The sequence below is a fragment of the Pholcus phalangioides genome, unplaced genomic scaffold (genome assembly GCF_987345545.1).
Source record: "Pholcus phalangioides strain wild (caught in Gottingen) unplaced genomic scaffold, Ppha-v1.0 ptg000011l_1, whole genome shotgun sequence".
Classification (NCBI taxonomy): Eukaryota; Metazoa; Arthropoda; class Arachnida; order Araneae; family Pholcidae; genus Pholcus; species Pholcus phalangioides.
Window position 1 is genome coordinate 52,963,824 of NW_028301604.1, and position 20,415 is coordinate 52,984,238.

General features: G+C 35.2%; 1 protein-coding gene across 8 annotated transcripts in view; it reads right to left on the reverse strand.

Moving 5' to 3' along the window:
• The window catches only part of LOC149080555 (kinesin light chain-like), a 172,264-nt gene that overhangs the window by 115,864 nt on the left and 35,985 nt on the right, over positions 1-20,415 (reverse strand). For all 8 annotated transcript variants that reach the window (XM_089239669.1, XM_089239663.1, XM_089239662.1 and 5 more), the window contains exons 3-5: positions 18,273-18,497; positions 15,080-15,173; positions 2,789-3,017 (exon numbers count right to left, since the gene is read on the reverse strand). In XM_089239669.1, coding sequence (XP_089095795.1) covers positions 2,789-3,017; positions 15,080-15,173; positions 18,273-18,497 — 548 coding nt within the window. The remainder of the gene's footprint in view (positions 1-2,788; positions 3,018-15,079; positions 15,174-18,272; positions 18,498-20,415) is intronic.

Consider the following 20,415-nt stretch of genomic DNA (forward strand, 5'->3'; position numbering starts at 1 on the left):
ACACTGATGCGATGAATTCCTTTCAGGTTCAAAACAAACATCGGACAAATATTCGAAACAACTGATGCAATGAATTCCTTTCAAGTTGAAAAAATGTCACATTTCACGTTAGGCGCCAAATTGTAGTCTTGTAGAGTTGAAACTACTAGATTTATTTTTAAGAAGGGACTAGAAATTTACATCATGGGGAAAAATCTTGCCCACAAAAAAAACATACACCGTGTGGATGACATCGCAACAACTTCCTCATTCAAACTACTCTCGAACATGACTGCCATGAGAGCAAATTTCGGGCGCGTCACCTATATTCACGAATATGGCCAGTCTTGACCATCACAGCATTACAATGCAAAATATATGTAAAAGATTACACAAAAAGAATGAAAACAAAAATTCTTAACATTGAAATAAAGAAGAAAATATATATATATAAGTGGACAACACACCCAAAAAAGTATTAAGATACAAAATACAATTTATATTTATTAGTATTAGCTAACAAGAGCCAACTTAACAAGCTTATTATACACTTAACACTAAAAACAATTAGGCCCAAAGCAAAATAACAAAAATAATATCGGGGAAAGAAATTCTAGACTGTTTGCTAACACTGCCAAAAACACCCAAGAAAAATATACCAATGAAGCGGGAAAAACATCAAAATGGATGAAAACAAAGAAACAGATATTCGCTCCAACAAGAGTGCATGGGCAAAAATTTGATTATCGACAGAGAGACAATGGGGAAAAACCTGGCTAAAGCCCAATGATAATGAAATGAGAGCGAGCGAGAAAATAAATTTGAACCAATCAAAGAATATGCAAATAAAAATTTAAAAAAATAATAATAAAACACTTATCTCACAAATCCAAGATGGCATTTTTTAAAAAAAAAACAAAGATCCGGTAGCTGATACCAACTAACAGGAACACAAATCAAGAAGAAAACAAAGATAACACCAAATAGATTAATTTGAAAAACAAAAGTCCCGCTAATAAACAACAGAGAATGAGGAAAACCACGAAATTGAAAACAGTGACCTAAAAAAGACGTCCTATGAGTGAATAAATGAGCAGAAGAAATTCTGTGTCCGATGCCGTGTACCCACAGCACAGCTTTGGCAAGTTGCCGGCGAAGGGAGAAAAGGAAATAGACGTCCGCGCACACTGCAACAGCAAGATGTCGAATTAACACACCGCATTATTCAAAAAATATCTAACCTTTATTCATAAAAAAATACTTATTTCAAATACACAACAAGCTTACACTAATCTCTTGCAAAGCAGCCTCCTTGGCCTGTCACATACTTCCCCCAACAGCTCTGCCACTGACTGAAGCAGCGTTGGAAAGCCTCCTTTGAGATAGTGCTGGTCCATCACATTCTGCATGATGTCTTCTCTGGAATTAAAATTTGGTGTCTTTCATGGCCATTTTCATCTTGGGAAAAACCAGAAGCCAAAAGAAGTTGGGAGAGTTGAGAGCCTAATGAAGCATGGGTGTGTTGTGTTTGGCCAGGAAAACTCTGTATCAAGTGTGAGAAATGGGTGGGTGCATTATTGTGATGGAGCTACCAATTGTTCGCTGCCCACAGGTCCAAATGTTTGTCTCACAGGATCACGAAGGCAATGCAGAACCTCTTGGTAATATTCCTTGATGATGGTTGTGCCGTGTGGCATGTACTCGTGATGAACCACACCACTGGAGTCAAAGAAGACGGTCGGCATGACTTTGACATTGGTGTAGACTTGCCTTGCTTTCTTTGGCCTCTGAGATGTTGAATGCTCCCAATATGATGACTGCAACTTGGTTTCTGGGTCATACCCATAGACCAAGTTCTCATCGCCAGTGCTCACTGTGTTGAGGAAGTAAGGATCACCATGGTTTCCAGAATGTCCTGTACAATCTCCAAATGGTGTTATGTTCAATCGTCAGCAGCTTTGGTAAAAACTTTGCTAAGATTCTCCTGAACCTCAAATCGTCAAAAAAAATGGAATGAACATATCAAATGCTGATGCTCACCTCATCTGCAAATTCTCTGATCATGATTCGATGAGCTTGCATCATGAGAGTCCTCACTTGGTCACTGACGATCTCATTTCTGGATGTTGAGAGTATAACAGAACATGCTTCACTCTCCACTGATGTGTGGCCATCTTTGAAGCAGTTGTACCACTCCTTTATCTGTGTGGTGCACATTGCTTCGTCCCTGTAGGCCTGTTGAATCTTGAAGATCATTTCCCCTTGGGAATCACCAAGCTTCACAAAAAATTTAATGCAGTAGTGTTGTTTGTTTTTCTGTCACTTTGTCACAAAAAAGAAAAATCTGACACAGAGCTCACTTACACTTTCTCACTCATAGATGGTTTGGCAGCTTTTGCAGGTAAAAAAAATTCATGCATGTTCATTAGGAATGCCTACATACATGCACCAAACCACACCTGCTTAGCTGCATTTGTTTGAAAAAATTATGGTTAAATATTTTTTGAACGAACCTTACATACTGTTAAATTTTTGCACATTTTTATCATAAGTTCCTCCTCAAACATAAATTCCAAAAGTAACTGCCATCCAAGCATGTGTTTCATGAAATTTTTATCAATCATTATTCAATTTTATAAATAAATAACAGTTTTATATATAATATAGTTTTAAAGAAATGCTTTGAACATTCTTATTTTTTTTTTATTATTTGAGGCATCACTCTGGAAGCCTTATTCTTTTAATAAATTCACATAAATTCATTTAAAATATCAATATCTATGTGTATAAACTACAAAGAAGTGGTTACCGATATACAAGAGCAAGAATGTTCAACATTGTGGCTACATCAGGATGATTATGACCACTAGTTTTTTCTAGATCTTCCAGAGCTTGCTTGCAAAGTGGAACTGCCACTTCATATCGTCCTTGAGAAGCATACTGGATAACAAGGTTATGTAATGTTCTCAGTCGAGCTGGAATTTCATAACCAGCATTTGCAGCTGCAGCCATTTGTCCAGGAGGAGTAGGTGAAAACGCTGAAAAAAGAATAAATCACAAGTTATATCAAATCTTCATGTAATTTTTGAAATCAAAACTGAAGAAAAAATTACTTTCTGGAACTACTGGCTTAGCCCAGATATTTTGTAAAGATGATTTCTCAAAGAAATATTTTTTCTATCCCTCCTACCATGCACCTGTAAATCTGAGGAATGCCTACTTGATTTATTTTAACCCCTCAAGCTCGGAGATTTAAATGAATCCCATCTGGTAGGAAGGAGGTGATTAAAATAGAATTGCCAGTTTTTGCAGATGCTTTAGTTAAAAAATTATAACTATCAAACTAATCCTTGAATTAATTTGAAATTTTTTATGCTTATAAAATAACGTCTTGTGCATAATATTATACATGCTATCCTGTATGTGCTAGCACAGCCTTTATCTCATCAACTGTCCGTCACAGAGGTGTTAATCAAATCTAAAAAATGTTCAACAGGCATTCAAAAATTACCCTGTACCAGTTTTGAGAGTGAAAATACAGTGTAACAAAATAAAAAAAAATCTCAATTTTTATATGGTTCCCTGTGATCTAACTTCCAGTTAAGATGTTGTTGCCATCTCTTCTGATGCCAACAAAAAAAATCCCATGTTTCTAAGTGCAATATTCACAGAGATACTCAAATTTGAAAAATGGAGGAAATTTGGAAAAGAAGAGTGTTAAAAGCGGAAAAACTGTTTTACCCATATTTAACGCTGTTCTTCCCCAAATGTTCTCCTTTTTTCAAATTTTTATATTCCGAAGAATATTGCACTTAGAAACACAGAATTTTTTTTGGCATCAGGAGAGACAGGGCAACCGCTTCTTAACTGGAAGTTAGATCACAGGGGAACCGTATAAAAATTAAGATTTTTTTATTTTGTTACACACTGTACTTTCACTCTCAAAACTGGTACAGGGTAATTTTTGAATGCCTGTTGAGCATTTTTCATATTGGATTAATACCTCTGCGACGGACGGTTGATGCGATAAAGGCCATGCTAGCACTTACAGGACACCCTGCATAGTAACACCTGTATTACCTAAAATTGTTTTTATACTTTATTTTTGGTAAAATTGTTTTTTTTTCTCTTCTACTACAGTCCAAAAATTATACTTATAACTCAGCCTCATTGATGCAACGAAGAACTACTAACTCATTATACACAGCATTTTAGCTCAAAGGGACTTAAACACTCTCTTTAAAGTAATAATTATGCAATGCATTTAGCTCAATGGGCTAAAACATGCTCTTCCCAATAATATCTTGGATCCCCATGTGTTAAGCAGCAAACATTCATCACTCACAATAAAATATGATAAATAGAAATATAATAATAATTATGATCGTACAAAGCCCCATTACTCCTCTTTCAAATGATACCAAACAAGCAAAGACCATGAAATAATATAATGGATTAAAAAATTATATGATATGGCTCGACGGCATGTGAGGCCTGGGCCTACATACAGAGTACATCTCTCAACGTTGAGGGGCTAAAGATGGTTTAGTAATTTTTTTTCTATGACATTTATGATGTGGATCTGTGAGATGAATGAAGGGGAAAGGGAGAATGCCCAAGAGCAGAAAAAAGTGTATTTTTAGAGCTTCTTTTTTTTTAATGTGCATGTTTTAAAATATATATAGTTTTTATCTTTTTTAAATAACAATGAATGTGTGCACAGATGAATGAAGCAAGGATTGAAAATTATGCTTTTAGAATTGTTAGAACTATTCCACTATTTTCTATAAATGTAGTATTCAGTCCTACCTCGCACTTGATGGCTCTAAGATCAACAAGGCCTGGGGCGCAGATCTTAAAATTGAACATAGGTCCCAAATCAAAATACCGTAAACCGGGGTAACTAAGACTGGCGGCATAAAAATAAGACAAGCATTATTTTAATATTTGAAAAGGGGTTGGCAGGTTTTTGACACATGGCAGTTTTTGACGGTTTTAACAGCGGTTTAAACTGACATCAAAAACTTCAAATATTGATTTTTGATGTAAAAATTGCCATTGGAAATGCACACGTTAATTGCATGCAATGTTAAAAGTGACTATGTTATACAAAGAATAAATATTTAATATGATTCTAAAATAATTTTCTACTGTCTACAGAATTATTTTGGACAAAATATATATGGGTTTTTTATATATGGGAAACTTGCTAATGTTGTTCCGATATTTAAGAAGGGTAGTAGAGAAGCTGTGTCCAATTATCGTCCAGTGAGTTTGACGAGCTCCCTCTCAAAAATTTTGGAAATTATCATCAAAAGGCAGTTTGTGAAGTGGATAGACGAGAATAATGTATTGTCGGATAATCAGCATGGGTTCAGGAAGGGGAAGTCATGTGTAACCTAACCTCCTTTGCTTCTATGATCACGTGACTAAGGCTTTGGGTAACAGCATAAATGTAGATGTTGTTTACCTTGATTTCCAGAAGGCATTCGATCGGGTCCAACATGGTAAACTCTTGAAGCGTTTACATGAGATTGGAATTGGGGGCAACTTGCTGAATTGGATAGAATCGTGGTTAAGAGATAGGTCGCAACGAGTTATGGTGAACGGGAAATTCTCTGGTTGGACAGACGTCACAAGTGGAGTTTCTCAAGGAAGTGTCCTTGGCCCCATACTTTTTTCACTTTTTATCGATGAACTCGATCAGGCTATCGATGGGATTACTAGCAAATTCGCAGATGATGTGAAGTTAATGGGGGTAATCGGGAATCCAAGCGATAGGGAGTCGCTCCAGACAAGTCGAAACAGGATTGCAGCATGGGCAAATGAATGGAGCATGACGTTTAGCGTTGATAAGTGCATGGTCGCTCATTTTGGTTCGAACAACCCACAGTTCTCTTACAAGTTGAATGGTGTCACTATCCCGGATGCAACTAGGGTCTCCGATTTGGGAATTCTCATTGACGAGCGGCTTAGGTTTTCTGCACATTGTTCAGCGGTGGTCAAAAAAGTGAATAGAATGCTTGGTCTCATTTTCAAAAAAGTCTCTTCGCGTTCTCCTAAAGTCATTCTTCCACTTTTTCGAGGCTTAGTTTGTCCTGGACTGGAGTATGCTGTAAGGTTTTGGAGACCATACCTACAGAGGGACATAACTTGGTTGAAGGGGTGCAGAGAAGAGCTACGTGTGTCCTTATTGGCACACAGGGCTTGAATTATGAAGGGAGACTTCATTTTTTGAATATGTTTACATTGGATGAACGCAGGTGTCGAGGAGATATGATCGAAGTGTTCAAAATTTTCAATGGGATGGATAGGATGGACCATGAACTTTTAGTACACCGCCAATCGACTGCTTTTACAAGGGGACACCAGTATCGATTTTTGAGGGACAATGCAAGGCTATGGTGTCGCAGGGAATTTTTCTCTAATAGGGTTGTTAATAAATGGAATAGCTTACCCCCGGAGGTAGTAAATTGTAACACAATTGACACGTTTAAAAAGAAATACGATAAACATGTTGGGGTAAATCGAGAAACTATCCATACTTAGAATAAGACAATCATAAGTATTCTTTATGGGCATTGTATAATATTTTATCATGTGTATATATTGTTTATAATTTTTGATAATTGCATTTTTAATTGGGTTGCTGTATTTTTGAAATATATGACATCCATATTTTTATGGGCATCTTTTTCTCAGCCACCTCGTTGGGCATTTTGCCTGTTGTGCCGTTGTATTTGTATATTTGTATTTTTCTTATAAAATATACACAATTTCAATAAAGCATAGCATAAACAATGAAGGGAAAACTAAGGAATAATTTAACATTCTCTGATTCAAGATGGTTCTTGGTCTTCTGAAATTTCTTCAACTGCTTATATATGTGCTTTGATATAAACCATCTGCTGTACTCTTTAAAAAAGTTCATTACATCATATATGTAATGTTGATTTCTGTTCTAGATAAATCACTGAGATACTCTTATTGTGCATAACATTGAAATATATCTAGTGATCAAAATACTAAATTGTAGAACTAAAATTTCATTTAATTTGGCAATGCTAGCTTGTACATGAAGCTTACGAAACTCCTGTAACTGTCAAACTTAGTTATTCTTACTTCTGCACTATGATATGGTATACTTACTAGAAAAACCATAATGCAATGGTTTTCCAATTAAAGCTGTATTTAATTTTAAATGCGCAAAAAAAATGCCTTGGGTATCAAGTTCTGTCGGCTCTGCTTTGGTTGAAAATACTCTTTAAAACTCTGTGAATTTATACACCCTGAGCTCTAAGAAATTTTTAGATGAAAATAAATGAGTTTAAGAGTTTAATTAGTGTATTAACAGATTCTGTGTGAGAATTTTTACATTGAATAAAATTTTAGGCAGATCAGAAAATTTAAAATATCAAAATAGATATTCTCGGTAATTATAATTCCAAATATAAAACCCTTTAATCTACATAAAAGTAAGTGTTTTTTATTTAGCATATCTATCGGGTTAAAAACATTATTTGACAACATTGACAATCAGATTTTGACTGTTTTAATACTGATTTATAGTTTCTGAAGTCTAAAACCTAACTCTGTGATGCCCCTATCAAACATATTTTGAATAAGCAGCTCTATTCACTTAGCAAATTGAACACAGGTAATTGGTAGCTTAGATAAAATAAAATAAAATTTTGTGGTTCATATGTTCTAGACTTTTATGTTGAAAAATTCAAAATTACAAATTATAATTAATATTTTGTTTTAATTATTGTAATAAATTAATGTTTAAAAATAAAACATTGTAATATATAAAATGTAAGTTTTTCATCATGTTATATACCATCATGTTATATATATCAAAAAGCATTCATTTAGGTTTTTGACAGTTTAAACCAGTTTTTGACACCAAAAACCCAACCCTGACTTGAAACTGTTTGATGGGCTGAGTTTTCGTGCAATTGTTATGTTCTTGATCTAAAATTGAATTGTTTACAACAATTAGTAGAATGCACTGAGGTGCTTAAATGTATTCTGAGTGATGTTTCTGGTTGTTGGCACCTTGTTTCTTTTATTTGATGGTTACCATAACTTTATGAAACCTCTTAAAACTTTTATTAGTCAAAATCATATGTTAAGTTATTCATAATCACTCATCAATTCAATTTATAATTATTAGTTTACTGTTTAAATTATTTCTATATGTTAATTAGGTAGTTTTTACGTAATAAAATATAAACATGTTGCATTTGAAAGGGTAACATTAGGACATAGCTGTTCAAATTTTGGTAATTTTAGAACAATTTATTTTCATTTGTTCTGACCTTAGTTCTTGGTATTAAGGATGTCTAGAAAGTATGTACCATGCCTGGAAGTTCAGGCTTATAAAGAGAATATTGGAAATGGCCAAATGAAGAGGACAAACTTTGGTACACTGCTACGAATTTAATAAAAGAAATTCCTATACCCAAAAAAATTAAAGGTGATTTTTCTGTAGCCGACATGAAGAAATAGGTTTGATTGAATCTCAATTGAATAAATATTTGTACAGTTTTTACCAATTTTTGTGTTTCAATAAGATGTTGTAGATAAGTGAAGAATTTTTAATCTTTTATAACTTCCCATCACCTGTATGTCAAGAAAAAGTAGCTTAATACTTGACTTGTTGATATTACTTATTTTTTATTTAAGGTTCATTTTATTGTTTTACTTAATTGTTGAAACCTATATGAAAATAAAATTTCTAGTTCTCCTTAAACTTTGAAAGAACAAAAATTACTTTACTAGGGAAAAAAACAAAAAAATCCCTATAATTTTACGAAACAAGCTCTAAAGAAATACTAATTTTTTCATTGTAAAAACTTCTCCTGTAGAATTTTTACACGCAAGTATAGGGGTGACAATCAGAAGAATACTAATATGGCTTTCAAAGAAGAAAAAAAGGCTTGTCTTTAAAACAAACAAATTTTGACTCTCCTTATTTACTTTATAAATAATTTTAAATAATCAGACACGGTAAGCAAGTTGAGGGTTATAGCTATATTTCCCACCAGAAATCATGTTAAAAATTACAGTAGGATATTCAAAATTGTACAATACACAAATAGTTGATAAGATTTTCACGACCATTATTTGATGAAAATTGTCTGTTCAGGTTTGAAGACCATCGTCTGTTTGAGTTAGTTATCAATGTTTCCCTGACAGTAGTGGTTGGCATCTTCAGAAGAATTGCTAAAACTGGAACAAAAGTAAAGTTTTCCGGAGTCTCAGGTTGTATTTACGCCCTTGAGTGGCTTGGCCTACACTATTGTTTTGTGATTGGTCAGCTGATCCCATGGCTGACGGCAAACTGAAAACCTTTCTTAGGTTTGAAGAACCTGATTGACTGAGAGATGCAGAATTATTTGATTGGCTGCTGTCATTCTATTGTTAGATTTAGAAGGGGAAGGTTCTCATTCTTCTGAAAGCTGGGTCCAGTATCTTCTCAATTTCAATGTTTCTTCTCTTGTATTGTAGTATGTAGTAGCTGTTTTTGGGCTTGCAGATTTCAATAGCCTCTCTGTAGATGCGTGGGAAGAAATTGTCAACATTAGTTATTACCTGCGTTTTCTCGAATTGTACACTGTGACTGTCAAAATAAGGGCATGCTTCGCCATCGCCAACTTCGCTGTTTGGCCCATTCCGATTGAGCATCAACCCATGGACATGAGAAAGACTGTGGTGAACTTGACAGACCGGATGCTCACAGAAAACGAGGTATCAGTGTTTGCCAAGGTAGGAAATTTCGCCATCACTATAGGTGAAATTCCCACTGAGGAAATCATCGCCAATGTTGAAGCAGCCATAAGAAACATGCCAGAAGCACAAGCAGAAGAAATAAGGGTAGAAACATCCAGAATTCTAGGAAGAGCTAAACCGTCCTGGAGAAACCTAAAAGCAGCTGAACATAGGGTAATCAGAAGCCTCAATTCTGACACTCAGTCTGTCAGCAGACAAAAAAATGAAACGGTTATAATGAAGATAGAGGAATACAACTGTAGCTCGACTAAGCTTTCGGATCCATCATTATACAAGGTGTCCCACCAAGACCGTCCAAACTCTGCACAGCCAACAGATTCCTCGCTTGAAATACATAAAAAATGTCCAAAGAACTGTAGCTGTATGACCCATAGTTTTCGAGAAAAATGCAGAAGAAAAGTATGATGTCATATCTGGTGCACAAAAAAAAACTTTACTGGACACATGAACGACATTCCACAGCAAACGCATGCATGCCTCGATATGCTCAGTGGATATTTTGAACATCTTCTTATGTAAACATATGCAAATACTGATGTTCCTGTTTCCAATAAAATTTTTCCTTGTACCAGATATGATGCCATATACTTTCCTTTCACATTTTTCTCGAAAACTATGGGTCGTACAGGTACAGTTCTTAGGGCATTTTTTATGTATTTCAAGCGAGGAATCTGGCTGTGCAGAGTTTGGGTGGTCTTGATGGGACACCCTGTATAGAGTTCTCAAAAAAGATGCAACACAAAAGATCCTGTGCAAGACGAACAGTTTGGTAAAATCCTCGTCTTTACTTGAGAATGAGAAAAAAGGTATCTGTAGACGGAGCACTTTCTCCTCGCATTTATGGTCTGCAAAAAGCACACAATGAACTGGTTCCTTTGCGGCCAATTGCAAGTTCCATTGGATCGCCCACCTACAACCTAGCTATGGTTTTAGCTACCATCTTACACCTGCACATAAGAAAAACAAGCACATTTGTGAAAGACTCTGGTCACTTCATAAAAAAAATAAGAGATATCAACTTACAACCTGACGACATACTGATGAGTTTTGACATTGTGTCATTGTTCACCAAAGAGTCACTGAGAGATGTCTTATCGCAACTTGATGAAATATTCCCAAAAGATATAGTAAGCCTTTTCCAGCTACGCCTTATTACAGCCTACTTCACCTGGAATAACAGCATCTATGAAAGACAGATGGAAAAGCTATGGGAAGCCCTCTGAGTCTGGTAGTTGCCAATTTCTTTATGGAAAAATTTGAGGACATTTAGGCCACAACATCTATCGCAAGCCCACTCACACCAACAGATATGTTCATATAAGCTCTCCAATCATGATCCTCATCAAAAGCGAGGCATGTTTGATTGAGAGAACAAGAAGACTGTGTGAAAAAATCTAAGTACACAGATTGAGCACTTAAAATCAGTTTTTTGCTCCAATGTGTACACTAAAGACAACATCGAAAAAGCCTTATGCCCTCTGAAGGAAAATCCGTAGCAGGGAGGGACTTAGGGACCTGGTCCATCCCAAAATGTGAGAGAATGACCGGAAAAAGATGGCCAAATCTATTGTTCTATCACTTTAGTTCCCCCCCCCCTTCCTGAATGACATATCTGGTTATGGGCCTGTCTCAAGGTATCACCAGTGGAAAATGAAGAGCCGCAATTAATTGGAAAAGCTGTGCTGCTGCAGTTACCCAAGGTTCTCCGAATAGTAAGCACTCACCAAGATAAACTTAAACAGGAATTTATTATTAAAAATTAAAATAAGAACATTACTGAAGATGACGATCCTACTCGATTTTTTTCCACACACAATTCTCTCCCTCTTTATATTTTCGAATGTCCCTTTCCAGTTCTCACGATTTTTGTTCTCCTGATGCTTTTTCTTCTTGTTTGGGTCTTGAGTCTTGTACCGTATTGTTACATCAAGTTTTTAACTCGGAGATGAGCATACAGGGCACTACACGCTCCATGCAAAATTGGGATTACATATAAACACAAACTGAATTCTCCTGTATGCATCTGGAAATATTTATAGCTATTCACTAGCAAACAGTCTTGACAACGCATCAGCATGAGACATTTTTGAACCTGGGCAAAGTTGAATTTTTATGTTGAACTTCTGTAGTGCAAACACCCAACATTGCAATCGCAAGAATTGTGGTGCACACTTTGATAAGTATGATAGGGGGATTGGGATCAGCATACACCACTATTTCTGCTCCAAACAATAATGATTCGAACTTTTTCAAACTCTGTACAATAGCAAACAATAGCAAAAGATTCTCTTTCTACCATGGACCATAAGTGTTGGGGGTTGTTTGTTTAGCTTCTCACTAGCATACGCTATAGGATGCAGTTTACTGTCCACAGTTTGCAATAAACAACCGACACCAATCAGAGATGCATCTGTATGGATTACAAAAACAAAAGTCTTGTTCATATTTGGAGTAGTTAAAGCAGAGGCACTTGCTCTCACGGTAATACATCAGGAATTTTTCTTTTGTTTAGCTCTCTCAAAGGGAATGCTATTTCAGTATAGCCAGGAATATACTCCTGATATTAGCTGCAAAGCGCAAGCAGGCTTCGTACATCCTTCGTTCGGGGCCTTGATAGTTGAGTAATGGCTTTGACCTTTTCTGGATCTGCTTGATGTTTTCCTGAGCCTATGATATGTCCACGGTATTTAATCTCTGACTTTGCAAAGTTACACTTTTGCAGCTTCACAGTAAATCATAACTCTTTCAACTTTTTCAGGATGATGCCCAGATGTTTCAAATGACTATACACATCATTTGAAAATATCATAATATCATTTATGTATGCCCTTGCAAAATCTTCATATTGATCTAATGCTCAATTCATTTCTCTCTGAAAAGTGGCTGCTGCATTTTTCAATCTGAAGGGCATCACCTTGAATCTGTATTGGCCCAATGTATTTCGAACAAGATCAGATCCACACTTTCTTCTTCCATGGGAATTTCCCAATAGCCTTTCAACAAATCCAAAGTGGTTATAACATTCGCTTTCCCTATACTATATATCAGTTTGACAGCATCTTCCACAGGGAAATCATCAGTCTTTGTCACGACGTTTAGACATCAGTAATCAACACATAGACATAATCTCCCATCTATTTCATTCACACAGACCACCGGATGAGCAATCTATGATGAACTTTCTTCAATCAGATCTAATTCGATCAGTTCATCTATCTGGGCATCCACTTGTGATTTCAACACTTCTGGAATCCTGTAAACATATGGCTTCTTCCATTCTTTATCAGGTTCCAGTCTTATTTTATGGCCGTCAGCTTTTGCTTTCTGTACCTTTTCAGTAAATATGTCTTGATGTCAGAGAAGTAAGTCTCTCAATTCACTCTGTATTTCCAATGGGAGGTGATTCATGACAACCTCGGAGGTAATATCTGACGATGGATATCCAGAATTGATTCTAGGTGAAGCTTGAATGGCCCAAAACTCTTGATCACCCTCGAAGATGATTCCCACCGCATTCCCTCTCGGAAAATATCTCTTGATTTTGTTAGCATGACAATGCTTGAAATTTCCTATCCAGCAGTTTCACTTTGTACGAGTGGGGAGGGTGGAACTCAACAATTTCCCCAGGTCCCGTCCATCACACGTCAAGTTTGTTTGATGAGTCTGGAATCAGCAGATACATTTGTTCACCCATTTGAAATTCTTTTGGAACAGCTCGCCTGTTAAAATAATCTGCCTAAGTTTTCTGTGTTTGCCTGCAACAATTACCGACGATTGCTCTGCCCCACGTTCTAAATTTATTTTTCATTCTTGTGAGTAATCTACAATAGACTTGTCTAAATTCAAAGGTATAGGGATATCGCTGCACCAGCTGGACTTGAGTACACTCAGAGGACCCCTAGCATCTCTGCCATACATCAACTTGAAAGGCGAGACACCAGCTGTACAATTCGGTACCACTCTGTATGCAAACAATATGTATGGAATATACTTGTCCCAGTTGCTCGGATCAGAATGAATTATATGATGAAGGGCGTTCTTCAAGACTCAATTATACCACTCAACGAGCTCATTACTTGCAGGATATCCAGGTACTGAAAACCGGGGAGAGCACCCCAATTGTTCCACAAATTCTTGAGTGAGCTTAGAAACAAAATTAGTACCTTGATCACTAGCAATGCCATTTGGTATTCCAGTTCTTATAAAATTACTCAATAACGCTTCACACATCACTCTCGCTGTAATTGAATACATAGTTTTCTATCTTTGCAATATGCAAATTTTGGTATCACAATGTTTGTGTTTATTATTTGAATTTTGTTTGTTTAATATAAACCATTTTCATGATTTTTTAAAAATAAATATTACTGAAATTTATCAGTAACATGATTCTTTCTTTCACGAGTCATCATTTTGTATTTAAATGTGCATTGAACCATAAGAGGAACTTGGGTTAAATCTCAACAATTGTATCCATAGTCTTCCACAGTGGTTAAATATAACATATGGTATTTTATATGGGTTCCATGGTATGTTTTTGGCTTTGCAGGGCAGATCAGATTATTTCAAGAGCCAAATCTGGCCAACAGGCCATGGGCTTGGCTTACTGTGTATGTATGACTCATCCTGATGGTCTGAAAAGGTTAATTTATATAACTGCTGAGTTTCTTCCCAACGCATCAAGAGCAAAAATGCCCCCCCCCCAGTAATCAACTTTTTTTTCTATTTGGTTGTATTTTTCATTTTTTATACAAAACTATTTTATTTATTGACAGGGCTTGGGGGCCCGCGAAATGATACTTATTTTCTTTATTTTTCAAAAGAAATTCACTATTGAGAGGCCCATGAAGAATCTGACTGGAGGGCTTTGTTCTAGATGTGATGGCCATGAATGGAGTATTGGGAGAGGGAGAAATAGGTTTTTTGCAGTAAAAAACAAAAAATTAACCTCCACCTCCAGAAAATCCTGTGTATGCCTATGGTTAGGAATCTTTTATGTTATTTCTCATGAAATTCAAACATACTTTTCATAAGTGCTCAATGCAATCAGTATTCATGTAATTTTTTCAATCTTTTCCATTATCAAAAAATTAAAAAAGTGAAAAAATACCATGAAAATGCCAAGTAATGTCCCGAAACTCCAAAAATGCCCTAACAGTGGAAAAGAGCAAAAAATGCAAATGCCATCAACATCTGGGCTCTGGTCACAATAGAAAATCCTGTATTTGTAAAACCGTTGAAACCATGAAAAACTAATATATCAATCCTTCAATGAAATCAATATTGAAAATAGAAAATATAGTACTTTCTTGACTGGAGTTGTCATCATCATCATCTGGAAAAAAAAGATCAAGTGGTTGCTCAGTTTCTTCTGTCTTCTCTGGAGATTGCAGCTCCGGCTATAAAAAAAATAATTAAATTTACATGTTAAACTGAATCTTACTCTAGAACAGGGGTCGGCAATCTCTTTGGCTGTGGGTCAAAATCAACCAAAAGGTGTGTATTAAGATGACGTTTCGGGTATATATTCTTTATATAATTACAGTCGGCCCCCCGTATTTGAGGTTTCCATATTCACAGTTTTCGTATTCACTGTTTTTTCTTTTATCGGAAATTTTTTTCGCCAACACTCAGCAATTGTCATTCACATGTTTTGCTTACAAAATTTGAGTTGTGCGTGTTTAGGATGGCTCATTTTTCTAGTGCTACTGATAATGCTTCAAAAAGTAAAAAAAGTGAAAACTTTACAAAAAAAATTGGATATATTGACTATGCTTGGCGAAAGTAAATCAATTGCTGCTGTAGCCCGCTATTATGGAATCAACAAATCTATGGTGAGATATATCAAGAAAAAGGAATTTGAAATTCGAGCAGCCGTGGCTGTAGTTGTACCTTTGGCAGCAAAAACTTTGCGTCACCTATGGGATCCATGTGTTTCTCGTACAGAAAATGCTGGGGTTTTTTGTGGGTACAAGACTGCTACAAAAAAAGTTATTCCAATTGATTGTAATATTATAATGAAAAAGGCAAAAAAAATTTACTTTTCTATAAAGAAAAGGGCTGGTGAAATGTCTATTTCATCAGAATTTTATGCAAGTAAAGGTTGGTTTCATAGATAGATAGAACCGTTCGTAACTCCAGACTCATGCAAAACAACTTACTTCCGTTACCTCAAAAGAGATAGGGTTGTCGGAAAAAGTTAGCAAAGATTTATAGCAGTGTCCTCCCCCCCCCCCAGCCCTGTGCTCACAAGTATTGAATCACTTGCGTCATTTTCCTCATGAACGCAGCCATCAACTTGATGCAATGTACAAGCCATTTGACTAAAAGAGATAGCTGAACCCAATTACTGGAGAGAAAAATTGCACATGCGCCCAGTGGCACATAGGGGCTGGAGACCGTAGCCTGAGATTTCAAAAAAAGTGTGGAAAAGACTTGTTGGACAAGTAAGGAGAAGAAGTTAGCATGTTGAAGTGGGAGAAATTTGAGAATGGTCTAAATACTTGGTGATATGAAGAAGAAACGGCAAACAGAAATCACAATGTTCTTTCAGCCAACATGGCCAGCAATCGCTGCACACTCTTTTACATTCTCTTCTACCTCTGTGCCACCCTGCTCCTCTCGTGATGTTCAAACGAGATATGAAAAAAACCCTATGGTTTCAGTTACAAGTATTCACAGATTTCTGTATTTGCTGTCACCCCCCAGAGCCTAATTTCTGTGAATACTGGAGGGGGGGGCTGACTGTATATTTCAATTTTGGAACTCAAGTGGGTCACTTGAAATGGGTCACAGGTTGCCGAGGCCTGCCCTAGAACATAACTTGGTTCTCATTTATATAATTGAAAAATGTGGGAGAAAAAACTTGAACAAATATAAAATGAAAATTTGTGAAAAAATTGTTGCTAGACCAATGCAAGGGTTGTCTTTGTTTTGAATGATGTATTTCAATACTAAAAAAAAGTCATGCTGTATACTTTTTTGATCTGAAGATTTATGTTTTTTAAGGAATTGATAGAACACCCATGCACTCTGAAAATACAATTCATGAACCTGTGAGAACAATAAATCATTGAATCTAAACTCACCAATAACAAGTGCAGAAAATATAAAAGAATATGATGGGCTAGACAAAGGGTGATTTGACTAACTTGATAAGTTTTTTAAAAGCACTATTTTGATAGAAATGGGACATGGGGAGACGTGCACATTATGGAATCTTCAGGGGAACACACATGAAGTTTTTGGAAACTTAAGGAGACAGTGTTGTCAACTTAGTTATTTTGCAACTATATATATATATATATATATTTTTTTTTTGCCATGTAGTTCAAAAAATATCTAGTTCTTTTTTCTTTTTTTTTTTTTGCTAGCTAGTTGTTTTTCTAGTGGTTTTTCAATAATTTTCCGTGTAGTTGTTGTCTAATTTGGTATTTCCAGTAATGATGGTACTTTTGAAATGACTATGAAAAATGCCCCTTAAACTTTAAAAAAAAAACTACTCAGATAAATTTCATTTAACTATGAATTAAAAATTTAATGAAATTAAGAGTTAAGAATGTCAGGGATCCTTTAAATGTACAGTTTGTAAATGCCAAGGTTTTTTCTAATTTGGCCGTATGCAGAATGTCTGACTTTTCAGTCTCAGTTATTCTTATTAATATAATATCTAAAAACAGAATTAGTACAGACACATGGTGAATGATTATGCTTTTGAATTTGTGCTGACCTCAAAAGGAATTGGTGCTGTCCTAAATTTCTGTATCGATCCTGAAAATAATTGGAACAACTGTGGTAGGAAAACATTCCACAGAACATCAATAACTCTATCGATTTTTTGTCATGTCTTCTTCATAGTCATTGGATATTGAAGACAACTTGCTAAATATTTTCTTTTATATGTGATTTTACAATTTCTTATCAATATTACTATAATATATAAATTTAACTAATTTTGATAATGGCTAAGGTGACAAAAAAACAGGCCATTTTATTAATGCACAACTCATGTAAAATGAAAAATTTCAAAAAGTGCACTTTTTTAGCATATTTGATAAATGATTCTTACTAAAATGATGAGTTTGCTGAAAACTAGGAAATAAATAATTCTGTCCCAGAAAATAACACCCTAATAATGGCTTGAATTGATTCTGGTTGTTTAAGCCTGGTTTCTAGTAGTTTTTACTGAAGAATCTAGTTGGAAACTTTTTTGACTGTTGGCAACACTGCCTAGGGAAGATAAAATGTTTGAAAACCCCTGCTCCAGACTATCAGATCAGAGTTATAATTTGTCTACTGGGAACACCTGACCTGCACCACTCAGGCAGAGCACCTGACCAAGATAATTGCCAAAGAGGAGTATTTATTGAATTTCTACGAACTATGTTCAATATCTGGTTACCCTTTATAACCCTGTATCTGAACACATTAATGATCAATGTTTTGGAATTTTGAAAAACTTTATATCTACTTTTAAGAAAAAATAACAAAACATTTACAGAATCACTGCTGTCATACACCTTCAAAGAATTCATAAACTCTAGTTGTTTCTTTTCTTCTTCAACTTGAGCTACTTGCAGTTCTGAAGTTTGAAGTTTTTGCTGCGTGTTTGCTAATTCATCTCGCAACCATGCATTCTCTTGACATAAACGTCTGACTTGTGCACGCAGCTTCTGTTTTTCTGCTTCAACTGCTTGCAAATGATTTGCCAAAGCAACCATAACCTAGAAAAGAAATATAAAAGTTTCAAAACCAAAACTTCTAACATTTTCTACTTTTTTTATGTTTCTATGATATTCAAATGTGCAATACACAGTGAAACTGCTGTTGTAAATAGGTAATCGTTATTTGCCATGCATAACTAATTTAAGCTGAAATAGATTCTTATGAGTGATTATATCCTCTTTCGCTCTAGATTTACATATGTGTACCTTATTTTTAATGGTTTTAAATGGTTAGTTTTTTTTAATGATACTTTTTTCAAGCTAAAACCTGAGGTATACATTAACTCAAATGGTCCTAGTAAAGATATCAGCCCAAATCAATTATATAATTTTGTCTGTTGATAGTACAATATATTGAAGCCAAAAAAAATAATTAAAAAAATGTCCATTAACAGGGCATGTTGGTTTGATCATTTTTGTCACACTAAAGTGATTATTTACACATGAGGGCTAATTAGATCAGGACCTACAATTTATTGCAGATTCTGAATGGCAGTGTTTGACTTTTTTTTGCCTTTTTTCCCCTTACTCACTGAGGTTGGTGCATTAACTCCTTACTGTGGGACTTGCTGCAGTAGTAATCATTTTCTGTGATCACATGTTGTCACTATTTCTGTTGTACCTGTGTCAGGAAAGTTTCTGACGAGGACAAATCAAGTATCAAAATCGTGACACCTATAAACATCCTTTAGTACTTTGGACGAGTTTCTTATCGACCTGGGCTACCACACCCATAGTGTGTCCATTATAGGAAAAGTTCCACAGTACTAAGAATTTATAAGTATTAAATAAATTCTTATTTTCTATATACAGTGAAACCTCGCTATAACGATACTTGATATAACAACAAATCCCCTCTACAACAAAACAATGTTTTTTAAAGCCTTGTTTAGAAATTTCTATGCTCTACTGTTAAACTGCTGCCTCTTGATATAACTATAATCTTTTTACAAAGATATTTTTCTTGGTCAGCAGAGCATTGTTATATCAAGGTTTCACTGCATTGATTTTAAAAAATATGGTAAAACATCAACTTAACAAACATTTAAAACAGATTTTTAGGTACTATGATATGTTAATTTTTGTTATTTTTTAATTCATCTTTCCTTGTATTCAAAATAGGGTAAACAAATTTCATCAAAAGTGAAAAAAAACACAGGAAGAAATAGGTTTCTTTTTCTGAACGTGGAAAAAATGAGTTTCTAAAAAGTCACTTCACCTTATATGCAATTTTATGGTTAATTTAGACCACTTTAAACATCTTAGTCTTTCACACCCTTAGACCAGGGCTTGACAAATTAAAAATTTTTAGGCACCAGCAAAATTTCTTAGGAGTCCCGAATGATTTTAATCTCAAGAAAAACTGTCCTAAATAATGTTTTTTCAACTTTTCCAGGACTTCATATCCTTTTCCTATATTAAAAGACACACTGTGTTATGAAATTAGAAAATTTTATATCAATCATACTCAAATTTAGTAATCACATTTTAGGCACAAATACTGATTTTATATTCACCATGGCAACCTGTGCCTGGGATATGTCATGCCCTGCCTTAGACTATCATTAACTGTTATGGTTAAATGTGTGGTCCCTACTTAAAGTTACCAGACGTCCTCCTTTTTTGTTATTTCAAGCATCCCTCTATGTTTCAGAAAAATTGCCATTTCGCATTCCATTCTGGAAACCTTTTCCCCCAGGTTTCCAGAATATATATTTTTTTCACTCTGAAACATATATCTCTTCATTGATATGAGTGTTTTTCCTGTGTGTATTTTTTTTTTTCACACAAGTTTACACGCTTTGACCAATTGCCCTAGAAATTCCCAGAATACAAGAACCTAAATTGCCTCTAAGCAAAGTAGATGATATTCTATGGTCCAACTTGCTCCGGGATAATATGCAAAGGACAGTTAAAA